Here is an 18,228-nt window from a genome sequence, read left to right as displayed (position 1 = left end):
TCATGTGGCCCTCCTGGTCATTTGAATTTGAGACCCCCTCGTATACTTCATGAATAACCCTCCTGGCCTGTTCCATAGCCCCGCCCATAAACTGCAGGCCCCGCCCTTTGAGTCGTAGCACCACCCCTAAACTAAAGGTCCCGCCTCCTGAGCATCAGACCCCGCCCCTCCAGTGCTACGTTCCGGCTACCAGCGCTGCCTCAGACTCAGCCTGGTTCTAAGCCCCGCCCCTCCCGTGTGCCTGTCTGCGGTGGAGGCTCCCAATAAAGTTGCTGTGGTTGGGGCGGGCCGCTGCCTATGGGGCGGCCGGGGAGGGGGAAGAGACAGAGCGGGATGCAAACAAACATGGCGGCGGCGGCGGTTGGTGCTGTGGGAGGCGGCGCCGCCGCCGGGGCCAGGCGGAGGAGAGCGGCCGAGTGAGCGCCGCGCAGCCGGAGCCCGGACAGCCAGCCGCCCCGCGGGACAAGGGATGGAAGCGGTGGGGACCGGGGAGGAGGGTGAGGAGCCGCCCAAGGAGGCCCGGATACTCGGCTCCGAGCTGGTGGAGAGCTACACGGTGAGGGGCCAATGGGGCCGGGGGCCGACCCCGGGGACCGGTGTGGGGGTAACGCTGGCGGGCCGGGGGCCGTCCCCGGGGACCGGTGTGGGGGTAACGCTGGAGGGCCGGGGGCCGTCCCCGGGGACCGGTGTGGGGGTAACGCTGGCGGGCCGGGGACCTATGGGGGATGGGGCTGGAGGCGGGGAGTCGGACCAGCCGAGGGTGCTATCCCGTACATGGGGTGCAATGGGATCGTGGGAAGCAGGGAGGGGAGTAGGTTGCCCCCAGGTCCAATAGGCGAGATGGGGCTGGTGAGAGGGGAGCAGGACAACCCCCAGTGCGCTAGTACTAGCTCATAGTCTCCTCGCGGAGTATGGAAGGGAGTTGTCTGAGTGCTGGCTTGGAATAGCGAAGCGGCCAGTTTGGGTATCCTCCTCATTTCACTCCTCCCTCTGCTGCCCTGGGGAACAGAAAAGCAGAATTTTCAAAAGTGCCCAGTCCCCCCTATTGGGGCCAGATTTTCCAAAGTGCTCAGTACACTGGAGAATGAGCCTTTCTTCAAAATCTGGCCCCAGTTGCTGGTGCTGAGCCCTTGAAAATCTGGCCCAGGAGCTCATTTGAAAATTTAGCTCTTTGGAGCAAAGCAATGCCTTTTATTTAGCAGGATTTGTATGAGTGGCTGTCATGTTCTTAGTATCTATTTGCTGTAAGAATTTGTCAGTAAGGGAAGATAGCTTTTAAACTTAGACTAAATACAATATTTTAATGGTTGACATGATAACATTTTAAGCCTATCTTCTAGTTGAAAAGTTTTGAGAGTTTTCCTGGGGAAAATCAGATGATTCAGGGAGGGTGATTGGGGTTAAAATTCTCAGCAAACATTTCTGAGTTTACTTAACAACTTGGGGAAGGAGTTTAAAATGCCATACATAGCACACAAATTCTTTTTTAAAACTGTATATAGGAATTACACTATATAAAATAGTTCCTTGGTCTCTTTTTCAGGAAGTTGTTTAAAATAAAAAAAGTAATTGCACATGTCCATTAAATTACTGTTTGTATAACTAAAAATTTGTTCTCCTCCTAGTTTAGTTTATTGTGATTAGAACAATCTCTTCTCACTGAATCCATCAGTATGATTTCTGCGCACAGAATTAAGTGCTCAGAAAATGCTTAGAAAATTTAAAGGGACACAGTCAACTTAAAAATGGCCCTTTCTGATTTTTTTACCTGCTATTGTTACAAGTAACATCTCTGCTTACTGTAGCTGAAAATTTTGAAAAAAATCCTGTCTTTTTCCATGTTACTTCTGTGAATAGGGGGTCTGGAACAATTTGTATAGTGCGGGTGCTGAGAGTCATTGAACCAAACTATAAACCCTGTATGTGATGGAAACTGTTTCAAGCCAGTGGGTGTGGCAGCATCCCCAGAATCCCTAGTCCCAGCACCTATGTCTGTGAACCTTCACACAGTTTTTAAATAGGAAAGTGTGTAGAACCAGGTATTGGCAGGAGGACTCAGACAGATATAGTGCACGAAATTCTGTAACTGTTTAGATTGACTAGATTTCAGGTTAGTGTTGTCCCTTTAAACATGTGTAATGTGACTATTCTCCTTATGTTTTCCACACTTTGCAATGAGTCAGATGTGACAAGCAAATTTGTTTGCTGTTTAAGAGCAATCACTGTGTTGCCTGTACAGCAGGGGTTCTCAACCTTTTTCTTTCTGAGGCCCCACCCAACATGCTATAAAAGCTCCATGGTCCATCTGGGCCACAACAATGGTTTTTCTGCATATAAAAGCCAGGGCTGGTGTTAGGAGGTAGTAAGGGTAATTGCTTGGGGCCCCACACCATAGGGGGCACTGTGAAGCTAAGTTGATCAGGTTTTGGCATCAGTCCTGGGTGGTGGGGCTTGAGGCCCGGGCTGCAGTCCTGCATGGATGGACTTCAGCTTTCTGCCCTGGGCCCTAGTGAGTCTAATGCCAGCCATTCTTGTCGTCGCCCCCTGGAGGTCCAGCAGTACAGGATACTCCTATATTGGGGATAGTAAATCAAAACATAGGTATCTGGTGAATATTTCAATTAACTTGGTTAAGAGGAGCATTCAGCATTTAGTTTGTTAGAAAACCTATCAAGAATTTTTTTATCAGTGTTCTGACTGGTCCTCTTACCCTAGTCATAACAAGCATTTTTTGTATATTTATATTGTTGCTGACGTGCTAAGTGTACTGTATAGCTGGAGAGACAGTTCCTGTCCCAAGGAACTTAGTTTAAAAGACTAAGATCAGACAGTGCATTGGGAGATCCTGACCAGAGCATAGTGATAATTTAGAACCTTTTTGCTTTGTTTATGAACTGAAGTGGTAATGATATTGTTGAGCAACTTCTAAGTTTATTTTTGTTTAATGATAATGGAGGTTCTGGAAATCTTAGTATGTTGGTGCCATGTTCTGTGGGTAAGGTAAGAGACTTGTTTAATATTTTTGTAGATTCTTCCTCCCTGATATTGTTTTGGCTGTAATGTGCAGAATCTGACAGGATTAACACTGCAAAATAGAGATTCATATTATATAGCAGACGCTGCAGATGGACATTATATAACAGACTATACAAGGCTGCTAGAGATATTAAGCATCATCTAAACATTGAAACAGGGGGTCTCATAACCCTGAATCCACACCTCTCTCTACTTTATAGCCCACCTCCTATCTTGACAGAGCAACAGAGCCTAGATGGAAAGCGTTTGTACTAAATTTACTTGTTCTTCATCCCTGGATCACATCTTTGTATCCTATTTTACTACTGTAGTGTTAGCAGAAAATCAAAGTGTACTTACATGACTGTTAATTTTTTCTCCTCTTCCAGCTTTTATAAAACCTAAAGGCAATAGTAATGTGTTTATACAGTTTTTAAAAGTCTACAGATTTTTTTAAAAATAAACATTTGTCTTCAGTGTTTGGAACTCAAACATTGCAACACTGAGACTCTGAAAGTGAAAGAGGCTGCACAAAAGTGAAATGACTTAATTGTTTTTTCCAATCTGAGAAAAATGTAAAAAAAAAATTAGCAGCAAACTGAACTTTTGCAACTTCCACTTTTAGTAATCCAAGGTATTGGTAGCAACATTTATATTGTGATTTTTAAGTTCTCTCCTTTTTTAAAAAACAAAACACATGGCCTGGTCCTGGGTTTTAATAAGGCGCACCTTTATTAAAAACGCTGAATTAAATTAAGGGGGAAATAAGGTAAAAGTCCACCTCCACTTTGAATTTTCTGCATTAACTTTTATTTTATGTTGTTGGTTTTAAAAGAATCAGCATGCTTTAGCATGGTTTCTTCTTATTTTCTTCCACCCCATGAGGGTACTGAATTCAAGAACGTCACAGACTGGAAAAATTTCAAGAGCCATTTTAATGCGCTTATCTTCATAACAGCTTTGTCCTGTAGAATATCATCAGGGGTAAGACAACAGTTCTAGGTGGCTTAAACACATGTTAGCAATACTCACTGAAATTGAGGAATGGAATATTCACTGTGTATTGAGGAATGGAAAGAAGGATTATGTATAAAACCAGTGGTTCTCAAACTTTTATACTGGTGACCCCTTTCACATAGCAAGCCTCTGAGTGCGACCCCTCTTATAAATTAAAAACACTTTTTAATATATTTAACACCATTATAAATGCTGGAGGCAAAGCAGGGTTTGGGATGGAGGCTGACAGCTCGTGACCCCCTGAGAGGTTCTGACCCCCAGTTTGAGAACCCCTTGGTAAAGCTAACCTGAAAGAAACTAAACTTGCTATTTAGTCTCCCTTGGTCTTTGAAAACATTTATCAATGAAAATGTGAAGAGTCAGGGCTTTCTCTTGTTTTTACTACTTTTGTATTGTTCTGCTTGCAATTTAAGCTTTAGACATACCACAGCTTTGTCCTTCCTGCTTATGTTAGTGCTATTAGATATTCACTGAAGGTTGTCTGGTTAAAGACATGACTCTCATACTGCTAGCACTGCATTTGTTTCCCCCACGCACCTGGTTCATTGCCCCTGAGTTGTGCTCCTGCATTTCCTGGCAATTGCAAACATTTTTTAATCTAAATACTTAGCTTGATTTTTTTAAAGGAAATTATTGCAGCTTTGTGTATTAATATAGAGTTTTTACCTACTTGTAGCTTTATTAGCGAGGAAATATGATTTTGTGGTTATGTCATGGGTCTGGAATTTGGAAGTTGTTGGTGATCTGCACACCTCTGCCCCAGACTTTGGGCAAATCCCAGTTTCTCCATCTGTAAAATGAAAGTACTTGCCTTTTTCACCATTGTGTTAGGCATAATTCATTAACATCTACTATGCTTTGAGATCCTCAGGTAGAAGTTACTATGGAAGTACAAATCATTCAAGTCTCTAATGTGAGACTAGCATCTTCCTTGCACATAGAGCAAGTGAACTGGAATCAGGCTGTAGCACTGATGTTCACTTTAGCAAATGGGGTTAAAAATCATACTGCTATTTTTGAAATACTAAATTAATATAACATTTTCTTTATGTGCTTGATAGGAATTCTATCTAGGATATAAACTCCTAACTATAACATCAACCTTAAAAAAAATCAAAATTCTTATCAGCTATTTATTATGCATGCTAAATATAGGTCTTTCTCCGATATAAACATTTCAAACAAATTAAAAACTTGGAGTGACTAGATTGAATAAACAGCTTCATGTCAAGAATGAAGAGATGCATGTGCTCAGTATTATAAGAGTATTAGCATGAAAAAATGACTGATCTATAAATACACTGAAGACTTTACAAGAGAGGATCTAACCTGTCCAAGACAATTAGTATATACTAATATGCTGAAGGGTACAGAACCCCTCACTAAACAGAGTGATCTGGTAAAATGAGACTGCCTGCAAAGTGGGAGTTTTGCTCAGAGGAGCAAGCCAGTGAACTGTCGGGTTGTAAGCAGTTCTGAGATTTAATGAAAAACAGGTGTATGGCTAAAATGCATGCAGAGATCTCTTGCAGTAAGTTAATTTTTGTCTGCAAGACCATACAGGATGATGCAATTTTGTCATCTTTTTCACTTTGTTTATATCATTCCAACAGATGGCTCGATAGACACACGGCCCATGAAAACTCTTCATATAGTAAGCATAGTCAGCCCTGTTGTATTAGTGGGATCAAACAAAATTAGTTAGGAATATTTTTAAACATTAGTCTGACAAACTTTTTTTTAATCAGATTTTTGCTTTAACAATTGGTAGTTAATTCTGTATCAGTTTTTGAAACACTGCTTTGCAGGAAATCCAAGGCTCTCTTCATATTTACTGAGTAAGATATGACAGTGTGGATTATTGTGAAGTGATTCACCAATACTCTGGTTGCTAATGCTTTTAGGGGTGTGTATACATGTACTAATACATGGTGAATGAAGTCTATACACAGGAATCCTATTGCAGTAATTTTAAAATAGCGTTTTGTGACTCCTATCAATACCCCTAAAAATGTTCATTTGGTCAGATCCATTGCTGATCATATCCTTATCCATTTGCTTTTAACAAAGTGGCCAAGATTTATTGCTTCAGCAGGAGGTATTAGCCTTCCATAATGCAGCTATGCTAATTGTGCAGTACTTGATTACGTTAGGTGAGAGGAATAAATTCCTTCCTCCTTGCTGCAGGTTATCAGTTTATACTGAGAATTTTGAGGTTTGATTAACTGTACCTTTACCATAGCTTGCCTACTTTGAGGTATTTTTGATCATACATTATCCAGTCTGTGTTTTACATGTAGCCACAATGTATAACCTCCCATAATCGTTAATTCATAAAGCTGATTTTGCTGCATAAAGTATTTCCTCTTATTCTAAATTTAATACCCTCCTCTTTCATTAAGTCTTCCACTTGCTTTCATATGGGAGCAGGTTAAAGGGAAGGGACTGATAGTTTTAATCATAAGCTTAATAATTAATATTGAGTTAATTTTTGTTGAATGTTTGTTTTTGTTGAATGATCCTAGGCCAGGTATACACTACAGTAGTGCTCTTCACTGTTTTTGAAGTGGGGTCCGCTTTGACAAAAAACTTCAATGTGAGAGCCACCTTAACCTGACACAGATGATTGAACACTCAGAGTTCTTTGTTGGTTGAAGGGGGGGTATGGGATGCGGGCTCTGGGAGGGGGCTTGGGCTGCAGGAGGGGGTATTGGAGGCTGCAGGTTGGGTGGTGGAAGAGCTATTCAGAACCTGCCCATTGAAGGGAGCGGCAGTTACTTTGGATGGCCCCAGCCCCAAGCCACTCCCGGAAGGGGCCAATGCAGCCCCGGGGGGGACACATGGCTCTGCATGATGCCCCTTTCTGCAGGCATGGCCCCCAAACTCCCATTGGCCACAGTTCCCTGTTCCTGGCCAAGGGGAGCTGCGGGGGCAGTGCTTACAGGCAGGAGCAGCGCGTGGAGACCTCTGCTTCCCGTTATCCCCCGGGGCTGCGGGGGCATGCTGGCCGTTTCCGGGAGCGGCATGGGGCCGGAGTAGGCAGGGACTTGCCTTAGCTGCAGCTCCACTGCACCGCCAGAGAGCGCGATTGACAGGGAGCTGCACTTAGGGTCGAATGGAGCCGCCACTGGCTCGCGGGCCTTGCAGCGAAGAACACTGCACTATGGACTTATATCGGTATAACTATGTCTCTCAGGAGTGTGAAAAATCCACACCCCTAAGGAACAGTTATACTGACCTAACCCCCAGTGTAGACAGCGCTATGTTGGCGGAAGAGCTTCTCCTGTCGACATAGCTACCACCTCTCGCGGAGGTGGATTAACTACACTGCGTCACCGTAGAAGCATCTTTACTTAAGCACTCCAGTGGTGCAGCTGCGCCTATGCAGTGTTTTCAGTGTAGATCTGTAGGCTTTACAGTTTCTCATGGAGTGCAAGTTCCACCATGCCCTTTGAGACTTTATAATTGGGCACAATACTCAGATGAGTTTCAAGTATCAGAGGGGTAGCCATGTTAGTCTGGATCTGTAAAAAGCAACAAAGAGTCCTGTAAAAAGAACAGGAGTACTTGTGGCACCTTAGAGACTAACAAATTTATTAGAGCATAAGCTTTCGTGGACTACAGCCCACTTCTTCGGATGCATATCTCTGAAAAGAGTCCTGTGGCACCTTATAGACTAACAGATGTATTGGAGCATAAACCTATACAAAGAATTACAAACTCATCTGAGAGTCCTGTGGCACCTTATAGACTAACAGATGTATTGGAGCATAAACCTATGCTCCAATACATCTGTTAGTCTATAAGGTGCCACAGGACTCTCAGATGAGTTTGTAATTCTTTGTATAACCTAACTTCTGTCTTTTCATTACTGTACTTCAAACACCCAAGCAAGTTTTCTGTAGCAGCTGCTGTGTACTAGGTAGACTTCTTGATTGCATTCTGTTGTAGAACTCATTTTTTTGCAGCATACTAACATACTATAAATTCTGATGTTTCATGAACAATTAAGTGTCTTTGACCACTTTTAAAGTGTAAATTGTAGCCTATTTTAATATCCTGTATGCTAGTCTTCTGGGCTGATTACATTAAACAAAGGCATTCTTCATTTATTAAGAAGATTTGAAAACTGATCATGAGTAATTTTTTTTTTCAAATGTGATTAGTGATAGAACCGTTCCATTAAGTTCCAGCAGCTGTGAAATGGGACCATGTGACCTGCGGTCTCTTCCACATTCCTGATTATACAGTATCAAGTGATTTCAAGGCTCATTGATCAGCTGATTATTCGCTTCATGCACCTCCCAGAAGAAAGTTGAACAGATGTGGTGCCTTAACTTTTGTGTTTTCCCATTGTTATACACATGGAGATTGGCTCTGTTGGTTCAGGGTTCACCTCTGCTGCCCCTTTTATCTTCCTCCAACACCTTCCAGGTTTCATCACGTCAGAAGGTGGATTGTAAGTTTCCTTTAGAACCAATCAACGTGGCTGTAAAAGGTCATCTGCAAATGAAAATCTTAAGGTTCACCTATTCAGCACATCCATAATAAAATACTTTTTGGATCCCCCCGACGTCAGTTGGTTCCAACTTAAATATAATGGCCCATCATGCACAGTCACACCTGCCATGAAGCTCTGGTCATAGCCTGGAGCAAGCTCATTGGGCCTTGAGTAATTCTGTTTATTGTTTCTGGCTTCTCAATTTCTGTACCCTCAAAGGGAATACAGTTATTTAAAAAACTGAAAAATCATTAAATGGACTTGCCTAGGCTTCTCAGAGCTCTGCTGGAGTTTCATGGTAGCTGTGAAGTCTGTACATGGTCTATGCTAGGTTGTCACACTGGGCATGGTTTTGGTAGACCTGGAGGAGAGATGTTAGCTTTTAGAGTTGTGCGAGGTGCTTCTGAAAAACCATTTATCCTGACTAGAGGAAATGTTCAGAGCATGGTGCAGAAAATGGTGGGATTTTGAAATATTTGTGGTTCACCTTTAAATCATACAGATAAATGGTAGCTGAGTTTAAATGCTCCTCAAGTACCTAACTTTGCTGTTTGCTTTCTTTAGGTATACATTATTCAAGTCAGTGTTGGGAGTCATCAGTGGACAGTCAAACATCGTTACAGTGACTTCCATGACTTGCATGAAAAGGTAAAGATCAGAAGACTGGTCTTGAGCTCTTGCAAAATAAATAACTTGTCAAATCTTGCTCCATGGCACAAACTTACTGACATCCTTATAAAAAAAATATAAAATAAGGGATATTTGGCCTTTGGGATGTAGTGTTAATGAAAGAGCAGATTAACTGAATTGCAAAATGAAGTCCTCACTGCACAAGCAATACAGTCTGCCTCTTCTATACTCCCTTGGATAGACATATCGGCCAATAAGAAGGTAGTTCAACTATTAGGAGGGGCCCTGGCCATTTGGCTTGCTAGGATGAAGAATGTTTTCATTGCCTCCCAGATCAAGCCAAAAAAACCCACCCCTAAACCCAACCACAGCTATCCAGTCAGCAGAGGGGGAAAAAATCCAAACAAACCTGTTTAATTAGTGCAAAGCAAAAACAAATAAAAGCATTATGGCGCCCCCTGGAAGTTAGCATCTGCTTGTCACCAAACCCTAGAACCAACCATGCAGACCCTAATCCTTACACTCTTTGCTGAGAGTGCCATATATGATCTGTTCACCAGAAGCTGGTTTCAGACCAAAGACTTGCTTCAGATGGGTTACAAATGAGCAACCATTGGATAGTAATTTCTAATACCTATCAACCTGTACTGATTTAAAACAGCAATATCAAAATATGGAATTCAAGGTCCAGACTCTAGAGAAACATTTTTCACACCGAAATAATAAGTAAATAAAAAGATTTTGCGGTCCATTCTAAAGCATCTGGAAATCTGGATTTGTCCCGTGGTCTGCCAGTGACTACCCCTGATCTTGTGGAACAATGCTGGTGGTTGTACTTGATGTTTTTGGGGAGGCTGGGGAAGATTAGGGTTCAAACGTTTGCAGACACTGCCAAAATAAAATATACTTATTATTGTTAAACTTACTGTTGTTGTTTTCTTGTTCTAATATTATTATCTCCCTCCAAAAAAACTGTCTGAAATGTATAGAAATTGAGATAAGTAGCCAAGTAACTGCAGTTTCAGAGAAATGTTACAGGAAAAAAGAAAACATTCTCTTAAGATATTAAGTTGTACAATATTACATCCTTCTTGCAAGATCAAAAACTACTTGGGTAATAACTTATCATATTTCTGTTTCTACAGCTTGTTTCAGAAAAGAAGATAGATAAAAACCTGCTGCCTCCAAAGAAGATTATTGGGAAAAATTCCAAAAGTCTGGTGGAGAAAAGAGAGAAGGAATTAGAAGTTTACCTGCAAACGCTTCTGGTCAAGTTCCCCATTGCTGCACCCAAATTGTTGTCACACTTCTTACACTTTAATTTATACGTAAGTTGCATCCTAGCTATCTAGGGATTTATAAAGTGCCCTCTCACTGTGGTATCTTGCCAATTTGAGTCAATGAGCAGAGCAGGAGTCCAGTGAAAGTTTACACCCTAATTTTGAAGTAGTTTGGGGTTTTTTTTTACTTAATTAAACAAAACAGCTTTAAAATCACTCCCTTTTCAGGATTTGGGCAACATAAAAAGTTAGGCCATAGAATGAGCTTTTCCAATGAAATCTTTGACGCTGTCCCTACTGTCATTGAAACTGTGCTAGCAAATAATGTGGACAGGGCCTTTGACATGAAAAATATGTTGGAGTGATACTCTGGTGCTCTGAATGAATCTGCAGTTGCATTAATTGTTAGTCTGAAATCAATATTGTTAGGTCTCAAAAGGAACATTATGTAATTGAACCCAACCCTGCTTAATGGTTAGTGGTTAGCACTATGGTTCATATTAAGACAGCTTCTAGTAGGCCAAATGAAGAAAAATGGTCTCTCTCCAGGAAATCATACTGATGGAGTGGCCTCTAGAGAAATATCTCTACACAGCAGATCAAGCATTCTCTGCTATAATATTCTAAGTAAGAAGCAATAACTTCTTATTGTGGTTCACAGGTTGAAAATGGTTCATTCATCTCTTGTGATTGGGTTTCTCCTTTTTGTAGCATGCTGTTGTGTTGTAAGGCTAAGCAGACATTACGAAGAGGAACATGCATTGGGTTTGAGCAGGAAGGAAAAGTAGTAATTGCTTTAAATGGATGGATATGTGATGGGGTGGATTATTATCGTTAAGGCTACAATTATGTCACAGAGGTCACGGAATCTGTGACTTCCACTGACCTCTGAGACATTTTCTGCACCAGGGCTGGAGCTCCTAGCCAGCCCCGCCCCCACAGCTCTCAGCCTGGTGAGAAACCCCCCACAGCTGCCCAGCCATGGTGGTGGAGGACCAGGGAGCCCAGCAGCAGTGGATGCTGAATCCACCTGTCCCTTTTGTCAGGGATATTTTTAGTGAAAGTCAGGGACAGGTCATGGGCTTTCGTGAATTTTTGTTTATTGCCTGTGTCTGTCCATGACTTTTTTACTAAAACTATCCATGACAAAAACCTAGCATTAATTATAGTTCAATGCAGAGGTTTTGGAATTGAGTCACAAATGATCAGTTAAGTACGTTGATTAAGCTTTAGTGACCAAAGCAAAACCATTTCAAAACACATAATGCTCATGTGATTATAAATGAGTTTACAATGGTTGACTGGAGTAAATAGAGGTTTTGTTCCATATTATTGCTATTGATCTGCCATTTTGAGCAGAAGCCCTGGTTTAAATTAAATGACTATTTTAAAAAATATAACACTGCATAATGACATGGCATAGTGTTTAAAATACAAGATTAGGAGATAGATCTGTGTTCTAGTCTGACTCTGCAAAGGCTTCTTGTGTGACCAAGAGCAAGTCACTTAATCTCCCTGTACTTTATTTCCCGTATCTGTATAATGGGGGTTAATACTTCGATCCATTAATGTTTTGGAAGGTGTTTGATTTCAAATGGACATACTTATATAGTGGATGTACAAAGCATTATTGTGTAGGCAATTTAACTTATATTCTTTAAAAAAAAGTATTGTTTTCAAACACACATTGTTTTTGTTTCTTAACTGTGGCTGCCCAATTTGAGATAGTAGGAGGCATGAATTTCAGAGGTGCTGTATACCTGTAACTGCTGCTGAAATTATGCTTGCCCCACACCTCTGAAAGTCAACCTTGTGTCTGACATTGAGCATCTAAACTGTAACAGCATGTGTAATACTCTATTTAAATTGATTTTTAATTTAGCATGAAAGCTAATAATTTAATTCAGAGTACCTCAGGGTTCAGAGTGCTTTACAAACCCTTACTATACCTAGGCTTGCGAGAATTTGCTTTTTATTTTTTTTATAACTTTGACATAAGAATGTTTATTTTTAAGGATTTTTTCTATTTACATTTTCACAGTTGTGAGAAATTATGGGGGGAATATGTTTGAGGGGTCAGACAATTTAATGACAGTAGATGAGATTCAAAAAGTTTTAAAGCTTTATAGCAATTAATACACAAATTGTAAATATCACATATCAAAATATACAAAGTAAATATCCTTCAATCAAACTCTAATAAGTTCTCAAGCAGCACTTTTCTTGCTTTTCCTGTCTGTACATTTAGATTATTATCCAGGGTAGTAGTTTTTCCTCGGTTTCTATTTGTATGCTGAAATCAGCATTTATTGACATTTACCAATAATAATCTAATCCTTCCAAGCCTAAGTGTACCTAATGAGAGGCACTGTAATAGCATTTTACAGTTGTTCAAACTCAGGGACAGAGGTTGAGACTTGTCGATGACCATCTGGCAAGTCAGTGCTAGAGATGAAAAGAGGACTTGGAGTCTCAATCCCCAGTCCTCTGCTCTTGTGCTAGACTACTTTCCCCTTTGTGTCTGGGAATATATCCAAACCCAGCTCATTGAAACTTACTTACTGCTATGTATTTATTCACTCATCTTTATTTTAAAAATATTAGAACTGGGGTTAGCTATCTAGACATCGACCCTCATTCTGTCTTTGGATAGTACTTGTGTGTTAGCAGCAAAGTGCAGTGCTGCTTAAATTATACCTCTTTTCCCAGTAGGCAAATCTGGGTTGATGTATAAACTCATAAAATCTTTTTGTTTGGCTGTTCTAGAATACTTTAAAATATTTACATTAGTTACACATCAAAAAACCCTAAATATTAACTTAGCAATTTTGCTAAATAAATATACCCTCTAGCAGGCCTTTAAGAACATAATGACTGCCTAAGAAGGAGTACTGTGGGAAAGGATCTGGGCATCATAGTTGACCACAAGCTAAATATGAGTCAATAGTGTAACACTATTGCAAAAAAAGCGAACATCATTCTGGGATGTATTAGCAGGAGTGTTATACGCAAGACACGAGAAGTAATTCTTCCACTCTACTCCACGCTGATTAGGCCTCAACTGGAGTATTGTGTCCAGTTCTGGGCGCCACATTTCAGGAAAGATGTAGACAAATTGGAGAAAGTCCAGAGAAGAGCAAGAAAAATGATTAAAGGTCTAGAAACATGACCTTTGAGGGAAGATAGAAAAAATTGGGTTTGTTTTGTCTGGAAAAGACGACTGAGGGGGACATAACAGTTTTCAAGTACATAAAAGGTTGTTACAAGGAGGAGCGAGAAGAATTATTGTTGTTAACCTCTAAGGATAGGACAAGAAGCAATGGGCTTTAATTGCAGCAAAGGAGGTTTAGGTTGGACATTAGGAAAAACTTCCTAACTGTCAGGGTGGTTAAGCACTGGAATAAATTGCCTAGGGAGTTTGTGTAATCTCCATCATTGGAGATTTTTAAGAGCAGGTTAGACAAACACCTGTCAGGAATGGTCTAGATAATACTTAGACCTGCCACGAGTGCAGGAGACTGGACTAGATGATCTCTCGAGGTCCCTTCCAGTCCTATGATTCTATAATGGGGTGGGCAAACTATGGCCCGGGGACCACATCTGGCCCTCGAGCTCCTGCCGGGAAGTGGGGTCCGGGGCTTGCCCTGCTCCTGCGCTTCAGCCGGGAGCGGGGTAGAGGTCTTTCCCCACTCTGCATAGCTCCCGGAAGCAGCGGCATGTCTCCCCTCCGGCTCCTATGCATAGGGGCAGCCAGGGGGCTCTGCACACTGCCCTCACCGCAGGCACTGCCCCCACAGCTCCCATTGGCTGGGAACCGCAGCCATGGGAGCTGCAGGGGAGGCGCCTGCGGACAGGGCAGTGTGCAGCGCTGCCTAGCCTCACCACTGCATAGGAGCCAGAGAGGGTACATGCCGCTGTTTCTGGGAGCTGCTTGAGGTAAGCGCTACCTGGAGCCTGCCCCCCTGATCTCCCATGCCCCAACCCCCTGCTCCAGCCCTGATCCCTCTCCTGCCCTCCAAACTCCTCGGTCCCAGCCTGGAGTACCCTCCTGTACACCCAACTCTTCATCCCCAGCCCCACCCCCGAGCCCGCACCCCCAGCCGGAGCCCTCTCGCACCCCATCTCCCAATTTCATGAGCATTCATGGCTCGTCATACAATTTCCATACCCAGGTGCGGTCCTTGGGCCAAAAACTTTGCCCACCCCTGTTCTATAACATAAGACTGGCCATGCTGAGTCAGACCAATGGTCAGTCTAGCCTAGCATCCTGTCTTCTGACAGTGGTTGGTGCCAGATGCTGCAGAGGGAATGAACAGAGAACAGGGCAATTATTGAGTGATCCATCCCCCGTCTTCCAGTCCCAGCTTCTGGCAGTTAAAGGTTTGGAGACACTCAGAGCATGGATTTGTGTCCGTGAGCAGCGTGGCTCATAGGCATTGATGGACCTATCCTTCTTGAATTTATCTAATTTTTGTTTGAACCCAGTTATATTTCTGGCCTTCGCAACATTCCCTGGCAATGAGTTCCAAAGGTTGACAGAGCATTGTATGAAAAAGTGCTTCCTTATGTTTGTTTTAATCCTGCTGCACTGGTCCCTGTACAGATCGTTGGTGGACCCCTCTATTTACCACTCTCCATTGTGAAAACTGATCATTTATTCCTACCCTTTGTTTCTTATCTTTTAACCAGTTACTGATCTATTAGAGGACCTTCCTTCTTATCCCATGCCTGCTTACTTGGTTAAGAGCCTTTGGTGAGGAATGTTGTCAAAGGCTTTCTGCAAGTCTGTGTATACTATATCCACTGGATCCATGTGCACATGCTTGTTGATACCCTCAAAGAATTCTAATAGATTGGTGAGGCATGATTTCCCTTTACAACAGCTGTGTTGACTCTTCCCCAACATATTGTGTTCATCTATGTATCTGATAATTCTGTTTTTCACTGTAGTTTCAACCAATTTGCCTGGTACTGAAGTTAGGCTTACTGGCCTATAATTGCCATACCACAATTAGTAGTTCTGCAATTTGGTGTTTAGTATCAGAGGGATAGCCGTGTTAGTCTGTATCCACAAAAACAAGGAGGAGTCCGGTGGCACCTTAAAGACTAACAGATTTATTTGGGCATAAGCTTTCATGGGTAAAAAAAACACTTCTTTAGATGCATGGAGTGAAAATTACAGATACAAGCATAAATATACTGGCACATATTTATGCTTGTATCTGTAATTTTCACTCCATGCATCTGAAGAAGTAGTTTTTTACCCCCGAAAGCTTATGCCCAAATAAATCTGTTCGTTTTTAAGGTGCCACCGGACTCCTCGTTGTTTTAAATTTGGTGTTCCTTCAGAACTCTTGGGTGAATCCCATCTGGTCCTGGTGACTTATTGCTGTTTAATTTATCAATTAAAAGGATGTGGGAATCTCCCTCACATCCTCTCCAGTGAAGATGGATTCAAAGGATTCATTTAGCTTCTCTGCAAGGACCTGGTCTTTCTGGAGTGCTCCTTTAGCACCTTGATTGTCCTGTGGCCGCACTGGCTTCCTGCTTCTGATGTACTTAAAAAAATGGGGGTTTTTTGCTGTTAGTTTTTGCATCTTTTGCTAGTTTCTCTTCTAATTCTTTTTTTGGCCTACCTAATTATACTTTTACACTTGACTTGTCAGAGTTTATGCTCCTTTCTATTTTCCTCAGTAGGATTTGACTTCCAAGTTTTAAAGGATGTCTTTTTGTCTCTGCCTGCCTCTTTTACTCTTTTTAGCCATGGTGGCGTTTTATAATTGGGGTATACATTTAGTTTAAGCCTCTATTACAATGTTTTTAAAAAGTTTCCATACAGCTTCCAGGCATTTCACTTTTGTGACTGTTTCTTTTAATTTCCATTTAACTAGCTTCCTCATTTTTGTGTAGTTCCTCTTTGTGAAGCTAAATGCTACTGTGGTGGGTTTCTTTGGTATTTTCCTCCCTACAAGGATGTTCAATTTAATGACATTATGGTCACTGTTAGGGAGTGGTTCAGCTGTTTTCACCTCTTGGACCAGAACCCGTGTACTTCTTAAGAGTAAATTAAAGAATTGCCTCTACCCTTGCAGGTTCCAGGACTAGCTGTTCCAAGGAGCTGTCATTAATGGTGTCTCGAAATTTTATCTCTGCATCTCTTCCTAAGGTGTCATGTACCCTGTCAATATGGGGTAGTTGAAATCACCCGTTATTGGGTTTTCTGTTTTTGTAGCCCCTCTAATGTCCCTGAGCACTTTACAGTCACCATCACCATTCTTGTGAGGCAGTTGGTAATATATTCCTACTGCTATACTCTTATCACTCAAGCATAGGATTTGTATCCATAGAGAAACTTGTTGCACAGTCCTACACTTTACTTTTGACACCTGAATTGTCTCCTCTGCTAAACTTAGAAAATCTTGTAGCAAAGAAAAGAGGATGGGTGCTCCTGGAAGTGCAGCTGAAAACCGATCCTGTGAACAGAAGACTGTGGTGAACTAGACAAATAGAAATATGATTAGAGCAGTGCTAGAGACAGATTTCTGTTTCCCCATCTCCCAGGTCTGCCATAGGAAGGAGGTCTCTTTAGCCCCAAGCTGATTGCTATGTGGCCTTGGGCAAAGTCATTTAACTTGTTCATATCTTACAGATGGAAAAACTTACTTCTTTACATTACCAGTGAGGTGGTGAGGATTAACTGGTGTTTATACAGCTTTGTCGTCAAGTGCATATGTGCTAAGAATTACTGTTCTAATTTGTTCATTTAAAACAGGAGCAAGAACAATTCTGTGCCACTGAATTATTTTTTAGAATGCAGTTTTTGTACCTTTTCATCCTAAGTTTATTTGGTTTGAACATTTTAGGCTGATACATAGTGCAGTTTCAGTTCAGTTTATATTTTAGGAGCATATTTTCTAAAATACTTGCTTCAATAAATGAGCAAAGTAGTGTGTAGCAGCCGATGGACTCTTTGTGTCTTTATCCCCTTGTTATGAAGCATTAAAGCTATCTGTGGACAAAGTAAACTTCTGGATGAGTACTGAATTAAGAATCATTTGACTTCTGTTGCTTCCTGTGTTATAAATGATATGAATATTTCAAGGTTAAGATTAACTATTGCATGAAGGTTTACTTCTGATACTGTTTTTGCAGGGCTTTCTTTGTGTTTAACAGAATCAATACAAGAATTATCTTATTACTGTTCCTTTGTGTCCAAAACAGCCTCTGAATTTCCATAGGATCGTTGCTCATCGTGGGTGGGAAATATTTCATTCCCCATCTTGGTGCCTTTCATTCCCCTCCTTTATGGACTTGGAGAGGCAGAAATGTTGACATCCCTCTATTGAAATTTTTTTGTCCTCATTCTCCCTTCCAAAGTTGTCTACACACCTACCTGTTGACTCCTGGGGCTGCATTAATGGTGATGCCAGAGCAGGAGGGGGTGGCACAGCATTTATGCTGTCAAGAAGCAAATATGTTGAAGAAAAGTCTAGAGGAATGAATTTAATTGCCTTTTCTATAGCTATCCCCTTCTTCACACCTGTGCAAGCCAAAGAAAGCATCTTTTCCATGTTAGTGGCAAGCAGTCTCAGTCTGATATAGGAGAGGACCTCTTGAATGTTTAATAAATGAATAGCTTATTCCAAGACCTCTTTTCAAAATAGTCGTCTTGACATTTCTCAGGAATGAGTGGTTATTAGAACTTGTATAAGGAATTAGCACTACTTGAAAGTAAGCTAATATTTTTGGTAATATTTATTCTAGAATCTGTTACATTTAAAAAAG

The 18,228-nt window shown here is 41.5% G+C and overlaps 1 protein-coding gene across 5 annotated transcripts in view; it reads left to right on the top strand.

Annotated features, from left to right (window-relative positions):
- The first annotated feature begins 323 nt into the window (after positions 1-323).
- NISCH (nischarin) overlaps positions 324-18,228 on the top strand; it is a 61,250-nt gene continuing 43,345 nt past the window's right edge. For 4 of the 5 annotated variants that reach the window (XM_054033598.1, XM_054033596.1, XM_054033599.1 and 1 more), the window contains exons 1-3: positions 324-556; positions 9,098-9,181; positions 10,309-10,491. In XM_054033598.1, coding sequence (XP_053889573.1) covers positions 470-556; positions 9,098-9,181; positions 10,309-10,491 — 354 coding nt within the window. In that variant the 5' untranslated portion in view covers positions 324-469. The remainder of the gene's footprint in view (positions 557-9,097; positions 9,182-10,308; positions 10,492-18,228) is intronic. The other variant, XM_054033594.1, reaches the window with a different exon arrangement.

This window comes from Malaclemys terrapin, chromosome 7 (genome assembly GCF_027887155.1).
Source record: "Malaclemys terrapin pileata isolate rMalTer1 chromosome 7, rMalTer1.hap1, whole genome shotgun sequence".
Taxonomy (NCBI): domain Eukaryota; kingdom Metazoa; phylum Chordata; order Testudines; family Emydidae; genus Malaclemys; species Malaclemys terrapin.
The sequence above is the reverse complement of the archived record's forward strand: the minus strand, read 5'-3'. Positions and strand labels throughout refer to the sequence as shown.